The following is a 26,001-nucleotide window of genomic DNA, read 5'->3' as shown; positions in this document are numbered from 1 at the left end:
TCTCTACTTGGCAGGGCCCCAAAAAGGCGCCCCTGTCGAGCAAAGAACTCGACAAGTACTAACCAATATCTTGTCGCCTTCTTCATTTATGGTTTGAAATTCTGGTGTCTCAGGCGTAGGGGAACCACACCAATCCATCCCAAACTTGGTGGTTAAACTTTACTGCGGTGACGATACTGCAGGGGAAGCCCTGTGGAAAAATAGCTCGATGCCAGAATAATAAAAAAGCTTACTTCTTTTTAAAAATAAACCCAACCCCGACATTCTTTTTTTCCCATTACACACTGCGAAATGCAATATTTGTTATCTGGTGGAGACGGGGCCTGTAGCTCAGAGGATTAGAGCATGTGGCTACGAACCACGGTGTTGGGGGTTCAAATCCCTCCTCGCCCACAGCAGTCCACATAGAGAGACTATGAGTATCTATAATAGATATATAGAATAAATTACTATGACTGCTCTCGAACTAGTAAGAGAATTGCGAATACCAATAGCTAAATTTGTGTTTTACTATAAAGGTCCCTAGACCGCGTATACATACTATTTTTCATATGTTCAAGATTATATTATATATATATAGTTATTTGTGTATGACCTTCTTCTATAACTCTTTCTCATTGGTGCCAGGTGTATTGGTAAGAACCAAGGGCTCTTACTCATTCATTAAGACACCTGCTTATTCAAATTAGGGTCATCTATTTACGAATTGCAGTTTCGAGTGCTACTATATCCGCTCTGTTTCACGGTTTAAAAAGAAAGGGGTAGTTAAAGGGGTAGTTGCTATAGGGTAACCAGTAGGCCAGGGATAGAGAGGTCTTTGTTGGACTTTCGACAAAGTGCAATTGCAATATACTTAGCTCACTGGCAGCTCTGCAGCACCGTATTATAGTTATCTTGGATGAATATTGAGTAGCATAAAGAAAGAATGATGCTTTAATTTGTCTCTATAATTGAAGATCTTGTTCAATAATATATTCTTGTTAAGTTCATATAATTCATTCATGCGATAATCCACATTCAGGACAATTTCATTATAGTAACCCTGATTAGGCTTAGTTATTGATAGAGTAAATTGATCTGTTATTTTAAGAACAAATTTTTTCAATTGAAAATCATCATTTAATGTTAATTCTTCTTTATTTTGATCACAGGATGAAGAAGATCTTGAAGATAAATTCTGATTCACAATTTAATTGGTTTATCTCTTTTCTTAGATTCCATCTGGGATCTGATAAAATATCATAATTTACAGAAGGATTTTTAAGAAATGTTTTAACCTTCCATAGATCAACTATTCTATTCTTTTCTAATCCCTTGAAATATTGAAAAGCGTCTTGCCGCCCTTTCAACAATTTGAATTTTTCACTGGGTTTCTTAGTATAATTAATACTTATAGATGATTCATCTATTGACAAATCATCAAAGAACCCTTTGAAAAATTCTGATTCTGAAAAGGAATAAGATTCTCTTATTCGATCTGATTCTTCTTGTTCCATTTTTTCTTGTTCCATTTTTTCTTGGAACATTTCTTCCATTATTTTCTTACATTTATCCCTTATTTCCTTGATTTTTTGCAGTTGCTCTTTGTAGTTTTCGATTTCTTCAACTCTTTCTTTCCAGATAACTATAAGCGAAAAGATGATATCTGTGAAGCTTGATGCGGTTTTTTAATCACCTCAAAAAACACATGAATTGTTTTTCTCCCAAAAAGGATGCAAAGTCATTCCACCCGAATCGGCTACTAATAATTTTTTTGTTTTTCTGCGGCATTATTTTGTAGCCAGCACACCATTTCAACCACTGCTTCCAGTCCTTAGCAGTCAACTCTCGAGGATCGTTACAATTCAATAGTCCTTGCGAATCCAAAAAGTCCTTGACATTTTGTTTGATGAAAGGAGACGATGCTCTGGATTTTAATAAATCCTTCGCATAGGAGCCTTTCATGCTTATTACCTGTTGCCATATCTTGTGAAATACATATGCTTGAGATATTTTTGGGGTTTCCTTCTTTTTGATAGAAGGGTTTATATTTCTATTTGGAGTGAATCTTTTTTGAATTGCCTCAATATTTCTACTCAATTGGACGTAAAATTCTAAATTGGACTCGATCAGAGTCAAAATACTTATTTTGAGATCGATAAGCGTTAATTTTGCCCTTAAATGAAAAACTTTCATAAAGTAAGGCATTTTCTTCCTAATGAATCGAATGCTCTTGTTTTGGAAAATAGAACCAAAAATTCAACTGTCACTCTATCTCCCGGTACTACTTGTATTGTTCGATATCTAATTTTACCTGATACAACCGTTAAAACATCTATATCGTTATCTAGATGGACTAAGAACATACCATTAGGATATGCTATCGTAACTACACCCTCAACAGTGACAAAATTCTTTTTGGTACTCATTTTAACTAGACTCCTAGTTTTTTTATAGTGATTAAAAAAGGAGGAATAGTTATTAACTATGACATTCATAGTTATTAACTATGAAATTGATTTCTAAAAAAGAGGAATCATTTAATTATAAAAAAAAGAAAAAAGACATTTTAATAGAATTTTAATTGAAAAATAAACATGAATAGCTTTTTTTTGTAAGCTATTACTACTCAATAATATTCATTGAATTATAATGAATTCCTTTTTTGTCAGCCAAATTTCTGACACTGAACACTCAATAATGAGTCATTATTGACTCCTATCATCAATAATATCTTTTGTCAATATTATTGATAGCATTCCAATTATTGGAAGCAAAAATGCAATTCAGGCATTTACTTTTTGTTTTGGAGTTACCATAAAATACATAATAATTCCCCTCCTATTTTTTTTTGTCGAGCTTCTCGATCAGTCATTATTCCTTGCGAAGTAGAAAGGATTGCAATCCCCATTCCACCTAAAACTTTAGGGATCTCTCGAGAATTAGAATAGATTCTCAGACCAGGTTTGCTAATACGCTTTGAAGCGGTTATATATCTCTTTTGCGTCCTTCCCCTAGATTTTGAGGTTAAAACAAAAAAAGATTTTTTACCTTCTCGATGTTTCCTAACATCCTCTATAAAACCTTCTCGTAGAAGAATCCTTGTGATGTTCTCGGTAATAATAGTAGCTGCTACTCGAACTATTTTTTTTTTTACCATATCAGCATTTCTTATATAAGTCATTAGATTAGCAATAGTATCATTACCCATGGCGAACTAATTCTTAAGAATTTACAAGCTCAATATAAAGGCATGTTTATCTTTTTTTTAGGAATATGCCTGACATTACTTCTACATAATTTATCAGTATTTATAATACTTCAGGAGCCAATGAGATTATTTTGGTGAAATTCAATTCTCTTAATTCCTCAATAACTAAACCAAAAACTCGAGTTCCTCTTGGATTTCCTTTCTGATCAATGACAACTGCTGCATTGTCATCAGATCGTATTATCATTCCATCACTACTTTTAAGTTCTTTACACGTACGTATAACTACGGCTCTAACTACCTCTGATTCTTCCAGAGGCATATTAGGTGCTACTTCTTTAATTATAGCGATGATAATATCGCCGATATTAGCGATGTTACGATTACCTGCTCCTAGCACTCGAATACACATTAATTTTCGGGCTCCACTGTTGTCTGCTACATTCAAGTAAGTTTGGGACTGAATCATATTTCCTCCAAAAGAATTGTTAACTCGGCAGAAAAAAAGTATTTCTTATCAATTCAATAATCTTTTTCTGCCAGAAATATCTCTTTGGTTCGGCATTATTTACTCAAACTAGTAATAAATTTAGTATGTATAGGCATTTTATACGCAACGATTTGAAAAGCTGCTCTAGCTATAGTCTCTGATACTCCACTTATTTCATAAAGTATTCGACCTGGTTTGACCATGGATACCCAATATTCTGGAGATCCCTTGGCTTTCCCCGAACCCATACGTATTTCTGCAGGTCTCGTTCTAATAGGTTTGTCGGGAAATATACATATCCATATTTTTACGCCGCGATGGGCATAGCGAGTAATTGCTCGTCATCCTACTTCTATTTGCCCAGATGTGATCCAAACAGGTTCCAATGCCTGAAGAGCAAATCTACCAAAACAAATGCGACTACCCCGAGAAGATATTCCCTTTATTCTTCCCCTATGTTGGTGACGAAATTTCGTTCTTTTTGGGTTCTAGTCGATGGTTGTATAATACTATTTGAATCCCATCTCTATTTCAGAAACGGATATGAAAGTTTCTTCTCATACGGCTCCTTGTGAAGAATCTATGGCAAATTTGGATTCTAAATATTGAGGTCCTAGGAATAAATCTGTATTGACTCATTACACATATATATATTATATTTATATATATAATATGATTATACAAATACCTCTTTTATTATATATCGGTACTGCCCAATAAGTATCTTACAGGCGAATATTAACTCTAAGATATTTGGGGTCGACTTATGGACTCTAAAGAAATTTATTCTTTATTGGTTTATTTCGCCATCCTATCCAATGAATGATTCAGATTTCTATATGATGATCTTATGCAATCACAGGTTCCATCGTTCCCATAGCTTTCAAATGGCTGCTTAGGCATACCCTCTGCAATGGAGCTCTTATTTATATTTATTACAGGAATCAATTTTCTTAGTTTCCATTGATCCGAAGCTCTTTTTTTCTCGCTCATAAACTGATTATAAATAATCAGGATAATTCTTATGCTTTATCACACTGCTCTTTGGGGGTGATTTATGAACCATACAATACTGTAAGGAAGAAGATTTCATTTTTTCTTTTTCTCCTTCCTTCCCTTTTTCTTTTCTTGCATTAGCAAAGACTCTTTTTATCTTTACGAGAGATATAGGTTTGTCTCTTTGTGAGAAAAAGTCTTTCGTTTATTTGATAGAACTATTTATATTGAAATAACTAGCTTATTGGATCTTAGTAATTAATATAAAACAAATATACCAGAGACCAATTTGTTTTTGTTTTTATTTCTGATGGATAATGACTAGGAGGATTTGAAAAGCATTATGGCATCAAGATTTCCAAAGTTCAGCCAAGGCTTGGCCTAGGACCCAACTACTCGTCGTATTTGGTTTGGTATTGCTACTGCACATGACTTTGAGAGTCATGATGATATTACCGAAGAGCGTCTTTATCAAAAGATTTTTGCTTCTCACTTTGGTCAGTTAGCTATAATCTTTCTGTGGACCTCTGGTAATTTGTTCCACGTAGCTTGGCAAGGCAATTTCGAAGCATGGGTCCACGACCCCTTACATGTAAGACCTATTGCTCATGCGATTTGGGATCCTCATTTTGGTCAACCAGCCGTAGAAGCCTTTACCCGAGGAGGTGCCCCCGGTCCGGTCAATATTGCTTATTCCGGTGTTTATCAGTGGTGGTATACAATTGGCTTACGCACTAATGAAGATCTTTATACTGGAGCTCTTTTCTTGCTATTTCTTTCTGCTCTCTTTTTAACAGTGGGTTGGTTGCATCTACAACCTCAATGGAAACCAAGTGTTTCATGGTTTAAAAATGCCGAATCTCATCTCAATCATCATTTGTCAGGGCTTTTCGGAGTCAGTTCTTTAGCTTGGATGGGGCATTTAGTTCATGTCGCTATTCCTGAATCAAGAGGAGAACACATAAGATGGGATAATTTTTTAGATGTATTACCGCATCCCGAAGGGTTGGAACTACTTTTTATAGGTCAGTGGAATCTTTATGCTCAAAATCCTGATTCCAGTAGTCATTTATTTGGTACTACTAAAGGGGCGGGAACTGCTATTCTAACTCTTCTCGGGGGATTTCACCCACAAACACAAAGTTTGTGGCTAACTGATATCGCGCATCATCATTTAGCTATTGCATTTGTGTTTTTCATTGCTGGCCATATGTATAGAACCAACTTTGGGATTGGACACAGTATAAAAGATATTTTAGAAGCACATGTTCCTCCGAAAGGCTTATTACATTTAGAAGATAATTTTTGGAAAATAAAAAAAGGGAATAGAAACAACTTCGGATTATCATGCATTTACTTATATTGTATTAGTTCGGTTTAACTGAATAAAATCTGTGCCAATAAGGAATCTTCGAAACTCGATTTATTGAAAGGGATGATGGATGAAAAATTGTTCATAAATATACAAAACAGCGTATACCCTTTGATTCTATCAGATAGGGTGCTCGGAAAAGGTTGGAATAGTTAAATAGGAGGATTACTATGACTATAGCCCTTGGAAAGTCTTCCAAAGAGGAACAAACTTTATTTGATATTATGGATGACTGGCTACGCAGAGACCGTTTTGTTTTTGTGGGTTGGTCCAGTCTATTGCTTTTTCCTTGTGCTTATTTTGCGCTAGGCGGATGGTTCACGGGTACAACTTTTGTGACTTCGTGGTATACTCATGGATTGGCAAGTTCCTATTTGGAAGGTTGTAATTTTTTAACTACTGCAGTTTCTACGCCTGCTAATAGTTTAGCACATTCTTTGCTGCTATTATGGGGTCCTGAAGCACAAGGAGATTTTACTCGTTGGTGTCAATTAGGTGGTCTATGGGCTTTCGTTACTCTTCATGGTGCTTTTGGTCTAATAGGCTTCATGCTACGCCAATTTGAACTTGCTCGATCTGTACAATTACGACCTTATAATGCAATTGCGTTCTCTGCTCCGATTGCTGTTTTTGTTTCCGTATTCTTGATCTATCCATTAGGCCAGTCTGGTTGGTTTTTTGCGCCTAGTTTCGGCGTAGCAGCTATTTTCCGATTTATCCTCTTTTTTCAAGGTTTTCATAATTGGACCTTGAATCCATTTCATATGATGGGAGTTGCCGAAGTATTGGGTGCTGCTATTCTATGTGCTATTCATGGTGCTACCGTGGAAAATACTTTATTTGAAGATGGTGATGGTGCAAATACATTCCATGCTTTTAACCCAACTCAAGCCGAAGAGACTTATTCTATGGTCACTGCGAACCATTTCTGGTCTCAAATTTTTGGGGTTGCTTTTTCCAATAAACGTTGGTTACATTTCTTCATGTTATTTGTGCCAGTGACCGGTTTATGGATGAGTGCCATTGGAGTAGTTGGCCTAGCTCTAAACTTACGTGCTTATGATTTTGTTTCTCAGGAGATTCATGCAGCGAAAGATCCTGAATTTGAAACTTTTTATACAAAAAATATTCTTTTGAACGAAGGTATTCGTGCTTGGATGGCGGCTCAGGATCAGCCTCATGAAAACCTTATATTCCCTGAGGAGGTTCTACCCCATGGAAACGCTCTTTAATGGAACTCTAACTTTAGCTGGTCGTGACCAAGAAACCACTGGTTTTGCTTGGTGGGCTGGTAATGCCCGACTTATTAATTTGTTAGGCAAATTACTTGGGGCTCATGTGGCTCATGCCGGATTAATTGTATTCTGGGTTGGAGCAATGAATCTATTTGAAGTGGCTCATTTTGTACCGGAAAAACCTATGTATGAACAAGGATTGATTTTACTTCCCCATCTAGCGACTCTAGGATGGGGAGTCGGTCCTGGTGGGGAAATCGTGGACACTTTTCCCTATTTTGTATCCGGGGTACTTCACTTAATTTCTTCTGCAGTTTTAGGCTTCGGTGGTATTTATCACGCACTAATTGGACCCAAAACTTTAGAAGAATCTTTTCCATTTTTTGGTTATGTATGGAAAGATAGGAACAAAATGACCACAATTTTAGGTATTCACCTAATCTTGCTAGGTGTTGGTGCTTTTCTCCTAGTGTTTAAGGCTTTGTATTTTGGTGGCATATATGATACTTGGGCTCCCGGCGGTGGAGATGTAAGAAAAATTACGAACCTTACGCTTAACCCAAGTACTATATTTGGTTATTTACTCAAATCCCCTTTTGGAGGGGAGGGATGGATTGTTAGCGTTGACAATCTAGAAGATCTAATTGGAGGACATGTGTGGTTAGGTTCCATTTGTATCTTCGGTGGTATCTAGCACATCTTAACAAAACCTTTTGCGTGGGCTCGCCGCGCGTTTGTATGGTCCGGAGAAGCTTACTTATCCTATAGTTTGGCAGCTCTCTCTGTCTTTGGTTTCATTGCTTGTTGTTTTGTTTGGTTTAACAATATAGCTTATCCCAGTGAATTCTATGGACCTACCGGCCCAGAGGCCTCTCAAGCACAAGCATTTACTTTTCTAGTTAGAGACCAACGTCTTGGAGCTAGTGTGGGGTCTACCCAAGGGCCTACTGGTTTAGGTAAATATCTTATGCGTTCTCCTACTGGAGAAATTATTTTTGGAGGGGAAACGATGCATTTTTGGGATCTTCGTGCTCCCTAGTTGGAACCTCTAAGAGGTCCTAATGGTTTAGACCTGAGTAAGCTGAAAAAAGACATACAACCTTGGCAAGAATGACGTTCAGCAGAATATATGACTCATGCTCCTTTAGGTTCTTTAAATTCTGTGGGTGGTGTAGCTACCGAGATTAATGCGGTCAATTATGTCTCACCTCGAAGTTGGTTAGCCACCTCTCATTTTGTTCTAGGATTTTTCTTTTTCATAGGTCATTTGTGGCATGCAGGAAGAGCTCGTGCAGCTGCAGCAGGATTTGAGAAAGGAATTGATCGTGATTTTGAACCTGTTCTTTCCATGACCCCTCTTAATTAAACCAGAGATAAAACTAGATATTATCTTTATTGAAAGGTGGGATAGTTATATCCTTTGTCATTATTCTTCCAGCTGAATCCTTGTTGCTTGGCTATAGAATATAGCTGAGCATTTTTTTGGTACTTAACTAAGTTCTATCTAGGATTTTTCTTTTTTGTAAGTTAGGTTTAGTTGTTCGACGAACAAAAGGAGAGAGAGGGATTCGAACCCTCGATAGTTTTTGAACTATACTGGTTTTCAAGACCAGAGCCATCAACCACTCGGCCATCTCTCCCAAATTAGCATAACTCATTTTATGCTGACAGATAATATCTGTCTATAGGGCTATCAGTATATATATATATATATCATGATGATAAAAATAAAATTGATTCTTTTATACTAAAAGAAAAATTTGAGAATTTTGATTTATTTATGATCAAATAAAAACCCGTAGTGCATTTTACTCAAAATTGACCAGATAGGGATCGAATGGTATAGCCTTTTGAATCTGTTGGAAACTTTTTAAGATCACAGCCATGACTATTGCGTTCCAATCGTCTGTGTTTGCATTAATTGCAATTTCAACTCTACTAGTGATTGGTGTACCTGTCGCACTTGCCTCTCCTAATGGTTGGTCAATTAACAAAAATGTACTATTTTCAGGCGTATCATTATGGATTGGATCAGTCTTTTTAGTAGGTATTCTAAATTCTTTCATATCTTAAGATATGTTTTAAGATCTTTTGGGTTTCAAATTTCCCTCTCCCCCCTCTCTAGGGGGCATCATAAATTATTCACAAGGGAATTTACGATAAATTTGAAAAAACTAGGTAATGAGAGTACTCAAGGGAGAGGTTTTTTTTATTAGTATGATTGATAATTGATCAATCAGTCTATTCAAATTGAAAAATTGACCTACATAGAATGGTAATATATGGGTATATATTATACCCATATATCGAGTCAAATGCGGGTATGGTTGAATGGTACAATTTCTCCTTGCCAAGGAAAAGATGCGGGTTTGATTCCCGCTACCCGCCCATCTGTAGTATAGAATAGAATTATGAATTAGTTATTCATTAGTCATATTTTTTATCTTCTTTATACATAAGGCCAAGATAAATGGGATGAACCATCCTTTTTGGATATAAAAACTTATTGTGTCTTTGCAGAGACGGGATTTGAACCCGTGACTTCAAGGTTATGAGCCTTGCGAGCTACCAAACTGCTCTACTCCGCGCTATCCCCTCATATTACCTTTGTTATAATACCCCAAAATGGGTACATCGAGCAATCCCTTGGGTATGCTATTCTCCCTCCTATATAGGGAGGGAGGATAGCATAATAATAACTTTAAGCAATTTTTTTGAACCTACCAACTCGATTTGGTTACCCCAGCCAACAAACATGCATGAGCCATTTCACGGATTATATATCCGGATAATTCAAAGTCTCTATAATTGGCTCTGGGTCTTCCAGTCTTCAAACAACGTCGACGAAGACGTGTAGGTGCACTATTACGCGGTAGAGATTGTAATTTTCTATAAATATCCAATTTATCATCCAGTGATGAGACTTCGCTCATCTCTTTTTTCAAAGATTGGTGAAGCAAATTATATTTCCTTTCCAATCTTTGTTTCTTTTTCTCTCTTTGAATGAGACTTTTTCTTTCCATAATGATTCAGCTAGTTTATATAAATAATATAGATCAAATTTGAGATGGAGAAGTATTACGTGGATTACTCTTTCTTTTTATGCATAGAGATTAGATAGAAAATCTAAATATTAGAATAAAATGAAAAAGAATTAACCGAATTTGCCTGATGTAGAGGCGATTAAAAAAGCTGCATAGGTGAATATATAGCCTACAGAAAAGTGAGCTAATCCAACTAATCGCGCTTGAACAATGGAAAGAGCTACTGGCTTATCCCTCCATCGAACTAAATTAGCCAAAGGTGTGCGTTCATGAGCCCATGCAAGAGTTTCAATCAGTTCTTGCCAATATCCATGCCAAGAAATAAGAAACATAAATCCAGTAGCCCAAACAAGATGCCCAAATAAGAACATCCACGCCCATACAGATAAACTGTTCATACCAAAAGGATTGTATCCATTAATTAGTTGTGAAGAATTTAACCAAAAATAATCTCTTAACCATCCCATTAAATAAGTGGAAGACTCATTAAATTGAGCTACATTTCCCTGCCATAAGGTAATATGCTTCCAATGCCAATAGAAAGTAACCCATCCAATGGTATTCAACATCCAGAAAACTGCTAAATAAAAAGCATCCTAGGCCGAAATATCGCAAGTACCCCCCTGTCCCGGACCATCGCAAGGAAAACTATAACCAAAATCTTTCTTATCAGGCATTAGCTTAGAACCACGCGCATCTAAAGCACCTTTTACTAAAATCAATGTAGTTGTATGCAAACCTAGAGCAATAGCATGATGAACCAAAAAGTCTCCGAGACCAATTGTTAAGAACAGTGAATTTTTATTATCGTTAATAGCACTCAACCAACCGGGTAACCATAAGCTTTTGCCAGCATTGATTGCTGGATCATTTGCTGAAGATAAGAGTACATCAAAACCATATAAGGTCTTACCATGAGCAGATTGTATCCATTGAGCAAATATGGGTTCAATCAAGATTTGCTTTTCTGGAGTACCAAAAGCGAGCATAACATCGTTATGAACATAAAGTCCCAAGGTATGAAAACCTAGGAATAAACTAACCCAACTCAAATGAGAGATTATGGCTTCCTTATGCTCCAACATTCTCGCCAATACATTATCCTTATTCTGTTCTGGATTATAATCTCTAATGAGAAATATAGCTCCATGAGCAAATGCCCCTGTCATAATGAATCTAGCAATGTATTGATGATGAGTATACAATGCAGCTTGGGTAGTAAAATCTTGTGCTATGAATGCATAGGCAGGTAAAGAATACATGTGTTGAGCTACCAAGGAAGTAACAACTCCCAAAGAAGCTAGAGCAAGACCTAATTGAAAGTGAAGAGAATTATTGATTGTGTTGTAAAGACCCTTATGCCCGCGTCCTAATAAGCCTTTCGGAGGAACATGTGCTTCTAAAATATCTTTTATACTGTGTCCAATCCCAAAGTTGGTTCTATACATATGGCCAGCAATGAAAAACATAAATGCAATAGCTAAATGATGATGCGCGATATCAGTTAGCCACAAACTTTGTGTTTGTGGGTGAAATCCCCCGAGAAGAGTTAGAATAGTAGTTCCCGCCCCTTTAGTAGTACCAAATAAATGACTACTGGAATCAGGATTTTGAGCATAAAGATTCCACTGACCTGTAAAAAGTGGTTCCAACCCTTCGGGATGTGGTAATACATCTAAAAAATTATCCCATCTTATGTGTTCTCCTCTTGATTTAGGAATAGCGACATGAACTAAATGCCCCGTCCAAGCCAAAGAACTGACTCCGAAAAGCCCTGACAAATGATGATTGAGATGAGATTCGGCATTTTTAAACCATGAAACTCTTGGTTTCCATTGAGGTTGTAGATGCAACCAACCCGATGTTAAAAAGAGAGCAGAAAGAAATAGCAAGAAAAGAGCTCCAGTATAAAGATCTTCATTAGTGTGTAAGCCAATTGTATACCACCACTGATAAACACCGGAATAAACAATATTGACTGGACCGGGGGCACCTCCTCGGGTAAAGGCTTCTATGACTGGTTGACCAAAATGAGGATCCCAAATCGCATGAGCAATAGGTCTTACATGTAAGGGGTCGCGGACCCATGCTTCGAAATTTCCTTGCCAAGCTACATGGAACAAATTACCAGAGGTCCACAGAAAGATTATAGCTAACTGACCAAAGTGAGAAGCAAAAATCTTTTGATAAAGACGCTCTTCGGTAATATCATCATGACTCTCAAAGTCATGTGCAGTAGCAATACCAAACCAAATACGACGAGTAGTTGGGTCCTGGGCCAAGCCTTGGCTGAACTTTGGAAATCTTGATGCCATAATGCTTTTCAAATCCTCCTAGTCATTATCCTACTGCAATAATTCTTGCTAGGAAGAACGCCCATGTTGTGACGATTCCACCCAGAAGGTAATGAGCTACTCCTACAGCACGTCCTTGGACAATACTCAAGGCTCTTGGCTGGATAGCAGGAGCAACTTTTAATTTATTATGAGCCCAAACAATAGATTCAATAAGTTCTTGCCAATATCCACGGCCACTAAATAGGAACATTAAACTAAAGGCCCAAACGAAATGAGCACCGAAGAATAAAAGGCCATAGGCAGATAATGAAGAACCGTAAGATTGGATTACTTGAGAAGCTTGTGCCCATAGAAAGTCACGAAGCCACCCGTTAATTGTAATGGAACTCTGTGCAAAGTTTCCTCCTGTAATATGAGTTACCACTCCCTGATCACTTATACTACCCCAAACGTCAGACTGCATTTTCCAACTAAAATGAAATATTACTACCGAAATTGCATTGTACATCCAGAATAATCCTACGAAGACATGATCCCAGGCAGATACTTGACATGTTCCTCCTCTACCAGGCCCATCGCAAGGAAAACGAAAACCAAGATTCGCTTTATCGGGTATTAAACGAGAACTGCGAGCAAATAAAACACCTTTCAGTAATATTAATACAGTCACATGGATAGTAAATGCATGAATATGGTGTACTAAAAAATCCGCAGTTCCTAATGGAATAGGTAACAAAGCCACTTTGGCACCTACTGCTACCAAATCGCCACCTCCCCAGGTTAAGCTGGTGCTTGCTGTTGCATCAGGAGCTGTCAAACTGGGTGCTAAAGCATGAGTGTTTTGTACCCATTGAGCAAAGATAGGTTGTAATTGTATAGCAGTATCTGAAAACATATCTTTAGGACGTCCTAAAGCACTCATAGTATCATTATGAATATATAGACCAAAACTATGGAAACCTAAGAAAATACATGCCCAGTTGAGGTGTGATACGATTGCATCACGATGTCTTAGAACACGGTCTAAAAGATTGTTGTATTGAGTAGTCGGATCATAGTCTCTTACCATAAAAATAGCTGCATGTGCAGCAGCGCCAACTATGAGAAATCCACCAATCCACATATGGTGCGTGAACAGAGACAGTTGGGTACCATAGTCAGTAGCTAGATATGGATAGGGAGGCATAGAATACATATGGTGAGCTACGACAATAGTTAAAGACCCTAACATAGCTAGGTTAAGAGCTAATTGAGCATACCATGAAGTAGTTAAGATCTCGTAAAGACCTTTATGTCCTTCCCCTGTAAATGGACCTTTATGAGCTTCCAAAATATCCTTGAGGTTATGACCAATAACCCAATTGGTTCTATACATATGACCAGCGATTAGAAAAAAAAAATAGTATATAATAGAAAATATTATATCTTTTCTAAATAAAATCAAGGTATAAAAATGGATACTATTCTTATGGCTGTACCAAAAAAATGCACCTCTAAATCAAAAAAACAAAATCGTAACAATGTTTGGAGGAAAAAAGCGTATTGGGCCGCAGCAAAAGCTCTTTCTTATGTTAAGAGTGAGTATATTTATTCTGAGCTTGAGCTTTACGGTGATGGTGATTGGAAGATATTCCCTGCAGCTAATTCACCGGGAAGAAAACCCAAGGGTTTTCTTTCTTCCACAGCATCCTCCATAGCAGAGGAAGAGGATAAGCGGGAACGAGAACAAAGAGGATGAGAAGAAGTCCTCTGGCTCGACCCAATTTTCACCACTATTTTCGACCCCCCGATTTTATTGTGCCCAAAAAAGAAGATTCCGAAAATGATAGACAAGAAGATCCCGAAACTGATGAATAAATTAGAGGAAGTGGTGTACACCCTCCAAGAGGAGCAATGGGAATCTCTAGGGTCTCTTGGAGGTACTTGGAAAGATGGTCGGGTAGAAGGGACACGGTTCTATAATCCACTACAACCCTTCTCTCTGACCTTCAAGATGGGAAATTTATGAATCATTCCGTCATCTTTTTTTCTTTCCCAATAGAAAAGGAAAGTGCATCATTCTTTTTAATAATCCCGGCTCCCACATTAAATCTTGCTGGTATGGTCGCTTTATTCTATGAAAGTTGCATTTTATTTTTCTATGCCGAAGATAAATTTGATCGAAACGTAGGAATATATGGACCATGAACAAAAAGAAATGGATCTCATTCTTTTTTCTTACTCTAAATGAAATAAATATGAATTTCGGAATATTTTTTTTTTTTTTTATGATAAAAAATTTGTCCGTTCGCCCCTCTTTGATTCCTAGAGAACAAAGAGGATCTGTTGAATCTCAAGTATGTTATTTAACCGGTCGAATTAAAAGACTTACTGAACATTTGGACCTACATGGAAGAGACTACTCTTCCCAAAGAGGTTTGTGGAAAATTGTGGGTAAACGTAAACGACTTCTGATTTGTCTGTTCAAGAAAGACAGACTTCGTTACAAAAGTTTAATCGATCAATTAGATATGCGTGGACCGCGTTAATTTCGAACGAAATTTTAAGATCCAATTATGGTTTATTAAATTCTGGATCCTAATGAGTCATTCTTTCTTTTGTTCTCATTGATTTTTAAAAAAACCGGGGAAGAGTTATTATTATGGTTGCTAGGGAGAAAGACCTCATGATGGTAAGTATGGGTCCTCATCATCCATCAATGCATGGTGTTCTTCGACTGATTGTTACTCTAGATGGTGAAGATGTTATTGACTGTGAACCTGTATTAGGTTATTTACATAGACGGATGGAAAAAATTGCTGAGAACAGAACAATTGTTCAATATCTCCCCTATGTAACACGATGGGATTATTTGGCTACTATGTTCACTGAGGCGATAACGGTTAATGCGCCAGAAAAATTGGAAAATATTCAAATACCTAAAAGGGCTAGCTATATTAGAATGATTATGCTAGAGTTAAGTCATATAGCTTCTCATTTGTTATGGCTTGGACCTTTCATGGCTGATATTGGTGCGCAGACTCCTTTCTTTTATATTTTAAGAGAGAGGGAAATGATATATGATTTATTTGAAGCTGCCACGGGCATGCGAATGATGCATAATTATTTCCGCATTGGAGGAGTAGCTATAGATTTACCCTACGGTTGGATAGATAAATGCTTAGATTTTTGCTATTATTTCTTCCCAAAAGTGACAGAATATGAAAGGCTTATTACACGCAATCCTATCTTTTTGAAACGAGTTGAGAGAGTAGGCATTATTAGTAGAGAAGAAGCAATAGATTGGAGTTTATCAGGACCCATGCTACGAGCTTCTGAAATCCAATGGGATCTTCGTAAAGTGGATCATTATGAATGCTACGATGAATTGGATTGGGAAATCCAATGGCAAAAAGAAGGAGATTCGTTAGCTCGTTATTTGCTTCGAATCGGGGAAATGAAAGAATCTATAAAAATAATCAGACAGGCCCTAGAAGTAATTCCGGGAGGTCCCTATGAGAATTTAGAGGTTCGACGTTTAAATAAGGGAAAAGATTCGCAATGGAACGATTTCGAATCTCGATTTATCAGTAAAAAACCTTCCCCTACTTTTGAGTTATCAAAACAAGAACATTACGTGAGAGTAGAAGCTCCCAAGGGGGAACTAGGAATTTTTTTTATAGGAGATGATAATATTTTTCCCTGGAGATGGAAAATTCGACCACCTGGTTTTATTAATTTGCAGATCCCTCCTCAACTGGTTAAAAGGATGAAATTAGCCGATATCATGATGATTTTGGGTAGTATAGATATCATTATGGGAGAGGTTGATCGTTAAAATGGTTATTAATATAGCAGATCTCGAAGAACAAGCTATCAATTTATTTTCTCGATTGGGATTTTCAAGAGAAATTTCTAGTCTTATATGGATTCTAATTGACATAATTATCCTTCTATTGGGAATTACAATAGGATTATTAGTTATTGTATGGCTTGAAAGAAAAATATCTGCGGGAATACAACAACGCATTGGACCTGAATATGCCGGTCCTTTGGGACTTATTCAAGCCTTGACGGATGGAATAAAACTACTGCTAAAAGAGGATATTATTCCATCTAGGGGGGATATTTGGTTATTTAGTATTGGACCAGCGGTAGTGGTCATACCTATTTTTTTAGGCTATTTAGTAATTCCCTTTGGTCGCCACATTATTTTAATGGATCTTAGTATAGGCGTTTTTTTTTGGATTGCAATTTCAAGTATTGCTCCCCTTGGACTGCTTATAGCAGGATATGGATCAAATAATAAATATTCTTTTTCAGGTGGTCTCCGAGCTACTGCTCAAGCTATTAGTTACGAAATTCCTTTAGCTTTATGTGTGTTATCTATATCTCTACGTGTGATTTGTTGGAATATGAGATTCATTTTTCCCTCTTTTTATTTCTACTAATAACTAAAAAGAGGGAAAAACAGAAGTGAATGGGATTCCTTCATTCCGATCAAAAAACTAGATAGTCATATGGGTGAGATCAAACAGTTTACAAATCTTGCAGTAAGATGATTAAGTCCCATCCCCCATGTACAAGAGTGAGAGCATGCACAATCAGTGAAAACTGTGTACTCCAGTTCATATATTAGCCATTGGGGCCCAACAGCGGGGAGGCAAAGGAAAAAAGTATGAAGTTACTGTCCTATATACCAAAAATAAAGCAAAGGTAGATGGTGAGAAACACCAAGATATAAAAAAGATTTGTGAAAAAAAACAAAAAAAAACTGATATCTAGACCAGAGATATTTCCATAGAAATGGGATAACAATAAGGACTTGACATTGGTAGGGATGATCAAGTAGTACTTCTCCAGCACCCCGATCTAGAATATCTTTCTATCTACTTAAAAAAAATGGCTATCCAGAACGAAGTAATCCTTTCCACAGTTTTCTTTCTCCCACAAAAAAATACTGAAGGTTGAGATAGGTTCAAAAGCTCCTATTATTTGTAGCAGACGGAATCTCATTGGTTCGATTTATGAATATTCTGGTGCTTTTTTATTCTGTTCTTTATTTCTTAATGACCATTGAGAAGCCATATGAAGTGAAAGTTTCACGTACGGTTTTGGAATAGAGATGAAAACAGTGATGTTTCTGTCGACTATAATTATCCAATAGTTCAAGTACAATTGATATAGTTGAAGCACAATGCAGATATGGTTTTTTAGGATGGAATTTGTGGCGCCAACCTATAGGGTTTCTATCTTTTTTCATCTCATCTCTGGCAGAATGTGAGAGATTGCCCTTTGATTTACCAGAAGTGGAAGAAGAATTGGTAGCGGGTTATCAAACTAAATATTCGGGTATCAAATTTGGTTTATTTTACGTTGCTTCTTACCTAAATCTATTAGCTTCTTCATTCTTTGTAACAGTTCTTTACTTGGGCGGATGGAACTTATCAATTCCATTCATACCCATTCTGAAACATTTTGAATGGGATTCTATTTCTGGAATTAACGGGGTCATTAATATAACAATCGGGATCCTAATTATATTAGCTTTTCATCACTTAATCTCAATCTTGCAATCTTGTTACTAGTTCATACTTGCACTCTAGGGCCAGTAGTTGAACTTGCATCATTTTATCTATCATTTGCAACAAAGGAATAGAAATCCTAATAGGTAGCCCGTGGCTCTCTCTTCCACAAAAAGAAGTAGCCAATTGTGTGATACCTCTAGGCTCTTTCGTATTCCACAAGTGTGTGATTGAAAGTGAGATTAGGGCACGTTTGCTTAGTGTCACTTTTTCCCCTACACAGTATCATGTCCCTACATGTAGAGTCATGACCTCGAGTATCCTATATCATACAATGAAATTCCTTTGGGAGGAATAGATATATAGGATACGATAAGGGGAAGATGTAATAAGCAGACAATGATATATACATGATACGATAAGGCGGAGATATAATCAGCAACTAGCAATAAATAAATTGTTTGTATATAGAACTATAAGCAATAAAAGGTGGATACATATACAACAATCTTTGACATATACACATTTAGTTTGTGATATTCACTTGCATTGAATCGATATACATTTTGCAGATTGGATCTACATCATATATAGTTTGAATTGACATCAAAAGGAGATTAAAGTTCAAATAAAATTTAAAATTACCTACCTATTATAATTTGATCAAAACTTAACACAAGTTGTAGCACAATGAATCCTTCCTTCGAAAAAATCAAACATGTTTCTACTGCCTTTGTTAATGCATTTACCATTATTTCATTTGTATAGTATTTCATCTCTACAAGTTTTTTTTCGATTGCCAAAAGACACCTGGTTTAATGACAAAGTCCAAGTTGTAGGCACCTAGATGGTGTTGAGTTCAAATTTTCTTCTTCTTAAAAAATATAATTCTCTATTTATTGCCAAATGAAATAATGTACTCTTATGTGCTCAACTTTCTCATGATACTTTGAAGGCTTTGTCACGGGAACACAATTTTGCCAATGTCCTGCAATGTTTTTTTCAACCATATTGATTTGTTGGTTGATATGTATTTTACTTTTGTGTTTGAAAGAGATTGTCCATTATTTCTTACATGCCCATAAAAATGCACCTCTATTAACTGGATCTCTTGTTATCTACAATACCCAAAAAGTACACACTTAATGGACATTACACAACCTATTTAGCCTACTCCAAAGTTATCAAATTTGTAAAATAATTTTTAATCACAACATAATGCATTTGTAAAATCACAAGCAATAGTAACAATGTAAACATTTCAACCAAGATTAAATGTTAAACACAATTCTTTAATGCTTCTTTTAGTTTACAACACAACATACCTCATTCTTAACCAAGTTGATTTTGCATTCCATCATGTTGTATTTGCCTTTCTTACCATACCCACACCTATAAGATGTCTACATGTCTAGATGTTCAACACAAGCTCAAAGGATAATTAGGTACATGATTGTCATGATAAATTGTATAATTACTTCAACTAGATCAATCAGACAGTAGTCAACTACTGAATTTGAAAAGACGGACAAGGAATGCATATTAATAGGAAGGTATGGTTAGTCGAAGCAAACTCAAAAGGACAAGACTTAGGGACCAGACCTATGCCTCAGGGGCTCATCATAGATGGCCTTGCCTATGTCAAGCACAAAGACATTGCAGTTCAACGTTTCAATTTAAAACCATTTGTTATGATATTGCAAAAAACTAAACATTCACTAATACGGGTTTTCCTAGAATCTTTTTTTTTTTATCGGTAAGGGGTCGAGGCCATTAACGTTTTTTGATTGGAGCTTATGAACTAGTGAGGCCATATTTTTGAGGGATTTCATCCTTAGAGATGTTTTTGCCATTGCACATGCATGACATCTTTGCCTTATCACTTTGTTGCACGAACATGACAGCTCACCCTTATATCTCCTCTGCCTTGCACAAGCGAAACCATATCTCTCCATCACCGCGTGCAGGTGTCACCTTATCTCTCCATTGCATGTGCACAAATATCTCCTTATCTGTCCACGATGCTACCAACGGCTCCTTCCATGTCAGCAACTCCTTATCTCTCCATTGTGCTAGGTTTATCTCTCTGACGAGCACGCTATCCCTTATCACTCTGTTGTGCCAACCTTCTCCTCTCCCCCTTATCTCTCCATCGCACGCCTGCTCGCCATCCCCGATAGCAGTTTCCTAATCACTCCAACATGTGTCTCCTCATCACTTCACCAAACTCCTTATTACTCCAATCCGACTCCCCTGCCTGCCTTCTTTTGTCCTTTGCCGCAACAACGTAATGCCTCCCTTTCCTTATCACTCCAACAAACCTCCCTACCACCTAGCCACATTGAGGGAATCGCCAAGCATCCTGTCCACCATGGCAGCCAATGTGGACACCATCTTCCTTGCAACATCCACTCCTACCTCTCCTTTTGGACATTGTGCTTCCTTCTGTGAGATGAGAGGCATGAGTTTCGAACTCATGATTGCCCTATCAACAGAGCTCGTGACTTACTGTCATGCTACGGGGTCATCCCTAGTTTCCCTAGAATCTTAGTTTCAACACATATTTTTATAATCCAAATTTTAGTATGAATAATAATTTAGTGACCAGATTTAAAATCTTTGAGAAATATCAAAATCACTACCCAACCCCAATAGGTGGAAAATAGAACTTTTCTAAATTAAATTATCAAAATATACATAACTAAGCCTTTAACAAAACTAGATCATATTAAAACAGCCATTAAATTTACATTTCTTAATGAAATTTAAAACTTTAAAATGTTTTGGAAAGCTGGAAGATAGAGGAGTATAACTCAGAAGGAGTTTTTTTGATGCATAATGATGTGAGAGCAGTTTTCTCTACATTCAGCTAGTATAATAATAGATTTGTGAAGAAAAATGCTGAACAGTGTATAAGTTTCCAAGTCAGAATTTAATCCCATATATATTTGAACATTTCCTACTATATTTAAAACTGAAACTAATTTTAAGAAATCTATTCTAACATAACAAAAATTAATTTCCGTAAATTTTTTTTTCATAAAATAATACTAAAAAAGAGTAATCCAACAATCAAGATATTTTAAGGGTTGTTAATGCAGTATCCAAACATATTGAAGTCCAATATCATTTCATATGCAAGCAGCATGCTCACCAACACGACTTTCAACTCTCATTTCTCCCCACTCAAGAACAAAGTGCAGATAACTTCACCAAATCAATTGCACATGTTTTAAGTCTGAGGGATCTTGAGATTTCCTCTCCCAGAAGTTTTAAGAATATGATGTAATAAGGGGAGAACATTCAGATCATATATAGTCAGTTAGTTAATGCATAGTTAATAGTTTGCTATTGCTTTTAATGTATTATTCACTCCCATATATGATTAATTTATGTTTAGGAAAATACAACAGGCACTTTTTTACATTTCTTAATGCTCTCTCACGTTTTGATGACAGATCACAGAATGTGATCTGAAACGTTGATATAAAAAAGATTCACAATCAAATTCAGAAGTAACTAAACGATTAAAGTTGAAACCGTCAGATAATATTGAAAATGTAATAATTATATAAAATAATTTGACAAATCATTGTAGCCACATAGATCTAGATGCCTCCGGTCTCTTAATCCCTCATACTCAATTGAGACTGAGTGTAAGATCATCTATATTTGTAAAATTAATTTCTTAGTGTGAGACTAGAAGGAATGCCAGTTTACAAAGATGGAGCAGATTTGACTTCCTTCTACAATAATGATGCTACAGCCAGATTGAGATTCATAAACCACATGCTCAGCAAGTAAAAACCAGAAACAATTGTTTAAAGAGTTACAAGTAAACATCATGTGCTATAAATGAAAATAGTTCATTTCCAGCTTCATTAAGGACAAAATGAATAAAACATGTAGGGAAAGAAAAATATATGTATTACTTACAGTCACATTGCCCTACCTCCTTGATTCAGCTATTAACTTTAGCTCACATTTAGAATTTACTCACAGTTTCCATAGCCGATACCTTGCATTTTATTCTGCCCTCTCCAAAAAGCCTCTTTCCAAATGCCTCTCTAAAAGTGCCTTATAGACTGCATTGTGCAATGCCATCCTCCCCCACTTAATGGTGGCCCTTTTGAGTATACGTACGCAAATGCAGCTGGCTGATGTAAAGCCATATTGGTTTTCCTCCTAACCTTGTCGGATGTTGATGACTATCTATCCTCTTCCATGAGAATATGAACAAGTCAGAAAAAGCACAGCGCAGTTTTCCCCAGCCTGTGCTTCACGCTACTGTCTAGTACTTTCAGCATGGGGTCAAAAATGGAGACAGGGAGATGCCATATTGCATTAATGAAATAATAGGAAACTGTCTTTTCAAGGTTCTGGCTATGGGGTCGATAGAATGTACCTGTTTTTATAGTGTGTTTTTAAGATTAACTTATAAAATACAAAACTGTCTTTCAAGGTTCTGGTTATGGGATCCATAGAATGTATGGTCTTATAGTGTGTTTATAAGATTAATTTATAAAACACAAAACTATCTTTCAAGGTTCTGGCTATGGGGCCAATAGAAAGTACCCGTCTTATAGTGTGTTTATAAGACTAACTTACAAAACACATTATAAGGCCGGTGCATTCTATCGGCTCCATAGACGACGCTATAGTTTTTACCTTAAGTATATAAGATTCGAGATGCACAATTAGACTATTCCTCATGAGCAATATAATCCTAATTAAGATTGAATCATAACCAAATGTTCATACCATCAAAATCAAGTAGAGCATCTTAAAGTAACATCAAAATATAAAGCAATGTGTTCATCTATGGGTGGAGCCTCACATTATCAATGTCCCTTGCCCAATATCCCTGGCCTAATTGTCATGCCCACTCTTGGGCACGAACGGAATAATTTTTTTTTGAAATACTTAACTAATTATCCACTAACTAAATTAAAATAATGCAACTTAGTGCGATTAACTTAAATAAATAATGCATTTTGGATTAGGTCTTAATTACTTTTGTGTCAATCGGGTAATTTAAATTCAATTTAGATACTAGGTTTACTCAGTTGCCAATGAGCTAATATTTCCCCAAAGAGGGGTAATCACCTAGCTTTATTAATAAATTACAATCTTAAATACAACGATCAATATGAGCGTTTTAAATTTTATCTTATCCTCCTTAGTCCACTAGAATACTAAGTTCAATTATCCTCATAGTTTATACACATTTTATTTAATTGAATCCTCTATATTTAGGATGAAACTTTATAATCTTTTACTTGATTCGGCCCTCTTGGCCCTACCAAGAACTTAATGTTTATACCTCTTAATTATTATTATTATTCTCTTTTTTTTAAAACCTAGCCCACCTAGGTAATTAAATCATCTTATATCGTACCTCCTTCTTATCCAATACTAACAAAAGTGTACAATACTTATCTTTACATTCTATCAATTTTAATACAGATTAAATGCCAAACTAATCCTACTATTTTTATTTATATAAAAATATATAAATATATATATATTTGAGTATATATATATATATATATGTATATATAATTACATTTTTTTTAACCCATGCCTGCACTCATAACTTAATAAAAATGAGTTTATAATTAATTGTCATAAGGGAAAAGGGAAAGGTGGGATACTTATTTTTGAAAAAAACCATTTTCCCCCTATTTATTTAAAACTTTGTGAGTGTTGCCCTAACCCTAAATTAGGGTTAGGGCGAACACGCCTTATTCTCACATCTTTTTTTTGGCGTTGGTGAGAAGAGTGCATGGTGGACGGCGAAGGGAGGCTGAGCGGCAACGAATTCATGCGGGGTGCAGGGGTTTCACGCGGCGTAGAGGGGAGCAAGAGATAACCGCAGGGCTTGCTAGGAGGAAGGAGGCGGTGGTGCGGGGGCGAGGGTGCCGGCAGCGCGGCACCGCCGGCTGCGGACGGCGCTGCCCGCAGGCCGCGGCCCCCGCAGTCTGCGGGTGCCGCAGGCTGCGGCCGCCGCCGCCTGCGAGCGCGGCTTTCCTCCCCCGCGAGACTTGGGCACCACTTCCCTGTTTCGACGTTTCGCTGGGTGCAACAAAAAAAAAACGATGAGACCTGCGGGAAGATGTGGTGCATCTGTCATTTGTTTGGCGTTTGTTTTAAATAAAAGAAACAATATATATATATATATATATATATATATATATATATATATATATATATATATATATATATATATATATATATATATATATATATATATATATATATATATATATACAGGTTTAAATATTTTCAGTTACAGAGACACAGTTTGGCAGATCCTTTATTAATATATTTATATATATATTTGTATATATATATATATATATATATACATACATACATGCATGGATGTATATATAAATATATATATATGTATATATATATATTGGTGTAGTTTTATGTTTAAATGACTTGTATATCAAGCCTCTGTTTTCTGTAATGAAATGTTAACAGTGCGGTGAAATTTTTATTTCAAAAGGAATAAAACAGAAATATATATATATATATATATATATATATATATATATATGTATGTATGTTCATTTATCATAAAAACAGATTTCTACATTTCTTGTAATATTAGATTCTGTGACAAACCATTACTGTGTCATTTTGTTAAATCTGAGTTTGAAGAACTGTAATAATATATATATATATATATATATATATATATATATATATATATATATATATTTTGCATAATGCCATTAAAACTACTTGGAAACCCTTTATTTTTAATCGTAAAGAACCAGTCATATATTCATAGCAGATTGCTTAATGAAATAAAAGATCCTATATGTATTTATATTTTTTTTTTTTGAGTTAATCTTCTAAGACTAAATGCAAATCTCTTGGAAAATAAATAGACTACAATTATTAGGATTTTCTTATTGCAAATAATGGAAAGTAAATTTATGTTTTTAACTAAATTTACAGCAGCATATGTTGAGAAAGAAAAAGGTATAACAACTAAAACCTTAAATTTCAGTTTACTCACAAGTGCATACATTTCCCTTTTTTTTTCTTTATGCATAACATAAAAATCAAGATGCAAAACTAACATTTTATTTTCTTTTTGCACAAACTACCAAGTAGGAAAACACATGGGTATTCATTGTCAAAAATATATACAAGATTAAAAGGCTACAAAATAAATAATATTACAAATGGAATAAAACCCCAGCAATGTTTTTTTTTTTTTTCTTTCTACACAATAACTTGGAATAAATACAACACTCTTATTTTTTTGAAGGAGAATACTACAACATTGAATGCTTCCATTTCTTCCCTAACATTTTCTACAACAAAATCAGCCACATAGCTCTTTAATCCATCTTTTCCCAATCCCATGCAACCTGCAATTAAACACATTTTTTTGACCATGGGAAGCTCACCTCCCAGCCTAGGCTTACTAGAAGCCACCCCCGAGCTTGGAGAACCAAGCACTAGACGGGTTACAAACATACATATCCCACAACAAACTTAGAAAACACATTTACATTCAAATATCCCTTCCCAAGCTACACATTCACCACATTCATGGTGACTCTTCCATGGGTGGAAGTGGACCAAGTACCTATGGGGAGAATGCATGCCAAAAACAATACTACATTAGCCACCTCATGGCAACACAAATGCAACCCAAATACCTTCACAACCTTATGCCCCCCCAAAAAGGCTCAAGGCCATATATGCTCCCCTTATGACCCCCAAATGCATACACAAGGCTATGCATCAAGGGTCACCAAGGACTCCCTTGAGAACACTCTCCATAAGGAGAGCCTCTCACCCATGGCTGTCAAACTCCTTCCACCCCAAGATCTTCCTACCCTCCCAA

General features: G+C 36.1%; 4 protein-coding genes, 2 non-coding genes and 3 pseudogenes across 6 annotated transcripts; 4 read left to right on the top strand and 5 right to left on the bottom strand.

Moving 5' to 3' along the window:
- Window positions 1-3,290: 3,290 nt before the first annotated feature.
- On the bottom strand, window positions 3,291-3,928 carry LOC131046937 (large ribosomal subunit protein uL14c-like). Its single transcript, XM_059210440.1, has 2 exons — window positions 3,763-3,928; window positions 3,291-3,664 (listed from the first exon to the last, which is right to left on the bottom strand). Exons 1-2 carry the CDS (start codon window positions 3,926-3,928, stop codon window positions 3,291-3,293), a joined length of 540 nt encoding a protein of 179 aa, XP_059066423.1.
- Window positions 3,929-5,019: 1,091 nt separating this feature from the next.
- On the top strand, window positions 5,020-6,057 carry LOC131857732 (photosystem I P700 chlorophyll a apoprotein A2-like; annotated as a pseudogene).
- LOC131857435 (photosystem II CP43 reaction center protein-like) lies at window positions 5,983-8,660 on the top strand (annotated as a pseudogene).
- A 176-nt stretch (window positions 8,661-8,836) lies between these two features.
- TRNAS-UGA (transfer RNA serine (anticodon UGA)) lies at window positions 8,837-8,923 on the bottom strand. The gene has a single exon. It is a non-coding gene; the product is annotated as a tRNA-Ser (tRNA).
- Window positions 8,924-9,797: 874 nt separating this feature from the next.
- Window positions 9,798-9,871, bottom strand: TRNAM-CAU (transfer RNA methionine (anticodon CAU)). Its single transcript has one exon. It is a non-coding gene; the product is annotated as a tRNA-Met (tRNA).
- Window positions 9,872-10,312: 441 nt separating this feature from the next.
- LOC131857417 (photosystem I P700 chlorophyll a apoprotein A2-like) lies at window positions 10,313-12,642 on the bottom strand (annotated as a pseudogene).
- A 25-nt stretch (window positions 12,643-12,667) lies between these two features.
- On the bottom strand, window positions 12,668-14,319 carry LOC131857731 (photosystem I P700 chlorophyll a apoprotein A1-like). The gene is made up of 2 exons (XM_059210439.1): window positions 14,234-14,319; window positions 12,668-14,096 (listed from the first exon to the last, which is right to left on the bottom strand). Exons 1-2 carry the CDS (start codon window positions 14,317-14,319, stop codon window positions 12,668-12,670), a joined length of 1,515 nt encoding a protein of 504 aa, XP_059066422.1.
- Window positions 14,024-16,441, top strand: LOC131042537 (NAD(P)H-quinone oxidoreductase subunit H, chloroplastic-like). Its single transcript, XM_059209957.1, has one exon. The coding sequence runs from the start codon at window positions 15,266-15,268 to the stop codon at window positions 16,439-16,441; it is 1,176 nt and encodes a 391-aa protein (XP_059065940.1). The 5' UTR covers window positions 14,024-15,265.
- A 1-nt stretch (window position 16,442) lies between these two features.
- LOC131059420 (NAD(P)H-quinone oxidoreductase subunit 1, chloroplastic-like) lies at window positions 16,443-21,613 on the top strand. Its single transcript, XM_059210438.1, has 3 exons — window positions 16,443-17,001; window positions 17,758-18,149; window positions 21,587-21,613. The coding sequence occupies exons 1-3, from the start codon at window positions 16,443-16,445 to the stop codon at window positions 21,611-21,613; spliced, it is 978 nt and encodes a 325-aa protein (XP_059066421.1).
- Window positions 21,614-26,001: the final 4,388 nt, after the last annotated feature.

Source organism: Cryptomeria japonica, chromosome 8, assembly GCF_030272615.1.
Source record: "Cryptomeria japonica chromosome 8, Sugi_1.0, whole genome shotgun sequence".
NCBI classification, from domain to species: Eukaryota; Viridiplantae; Streptophyta; class Pinopsida; order Cupressales; family Cupressaceae; genus Cryptomeria; species Cryptomeria japonica.
The sequence above is the reverse complement of the archived record's forward strand: the minus strand, read 5'-3'. Positions and strand labels throughout refer to the sequence as shown.

Bases quoted from the DNA above. Each gene is read 5' to 3' on its own strand.
- LOC131046937 (XM_059210440.1), bottom strand. From the start codon at position 3,928: ATGGGTTCGGGGAAAGCCAAGGGATCTCCAGAATATTGGGTATCCATG. The intron at 3,665-3,762 runs GTAAATAATGCC...ATTCTTTTGGAG, and splicing joins TAAATTTATTACTAGTTTGA to GAAATATGATTCAGTCCCAA.
- LOC131857731 (XM_059210439.1), bottom strand. From the start codon at position 14,319: ATGGAGGATGCTGTGGAAGAAAGAAAACCCTTGGGTTTTCTTCCCGGT. The intron at 14,097-14,233 runs GTAAAGCTCAAG...TTTTTGGTACAG, and splicing joins ATCTTCCAATCACCATCACC to CCATAAGAATAGTATCCATT.
- LOC131042537 (XM_059209957.1), top strand. From the start codon at position 15,266: ATGGTTGCTAGGGAGAAAGACCTCATGATGGTAAGTATGGGTCCTCAT.
- LOC131059420 (XM_059210438.1), top strand. From the start codon at position 16,443: ATGGTTATTAATATAGCAGATCTCGAAGAACAAGCTATCAATTTATTT. The intron at 17,002-17,757 runs GTGTGATTTGTT...TCTGTCGACTAT, and splicing joins TGTGTTATCTATATCTCTAC to AATTATCCAATAGTTCAAGT. The intron at 18,150-21,586 runs GCTTTTCATCAC...TTTTGATGACAG, and splicing joins TCGGGATCCTAATTATATTA to ATCACAGAATGTGATCTGAA.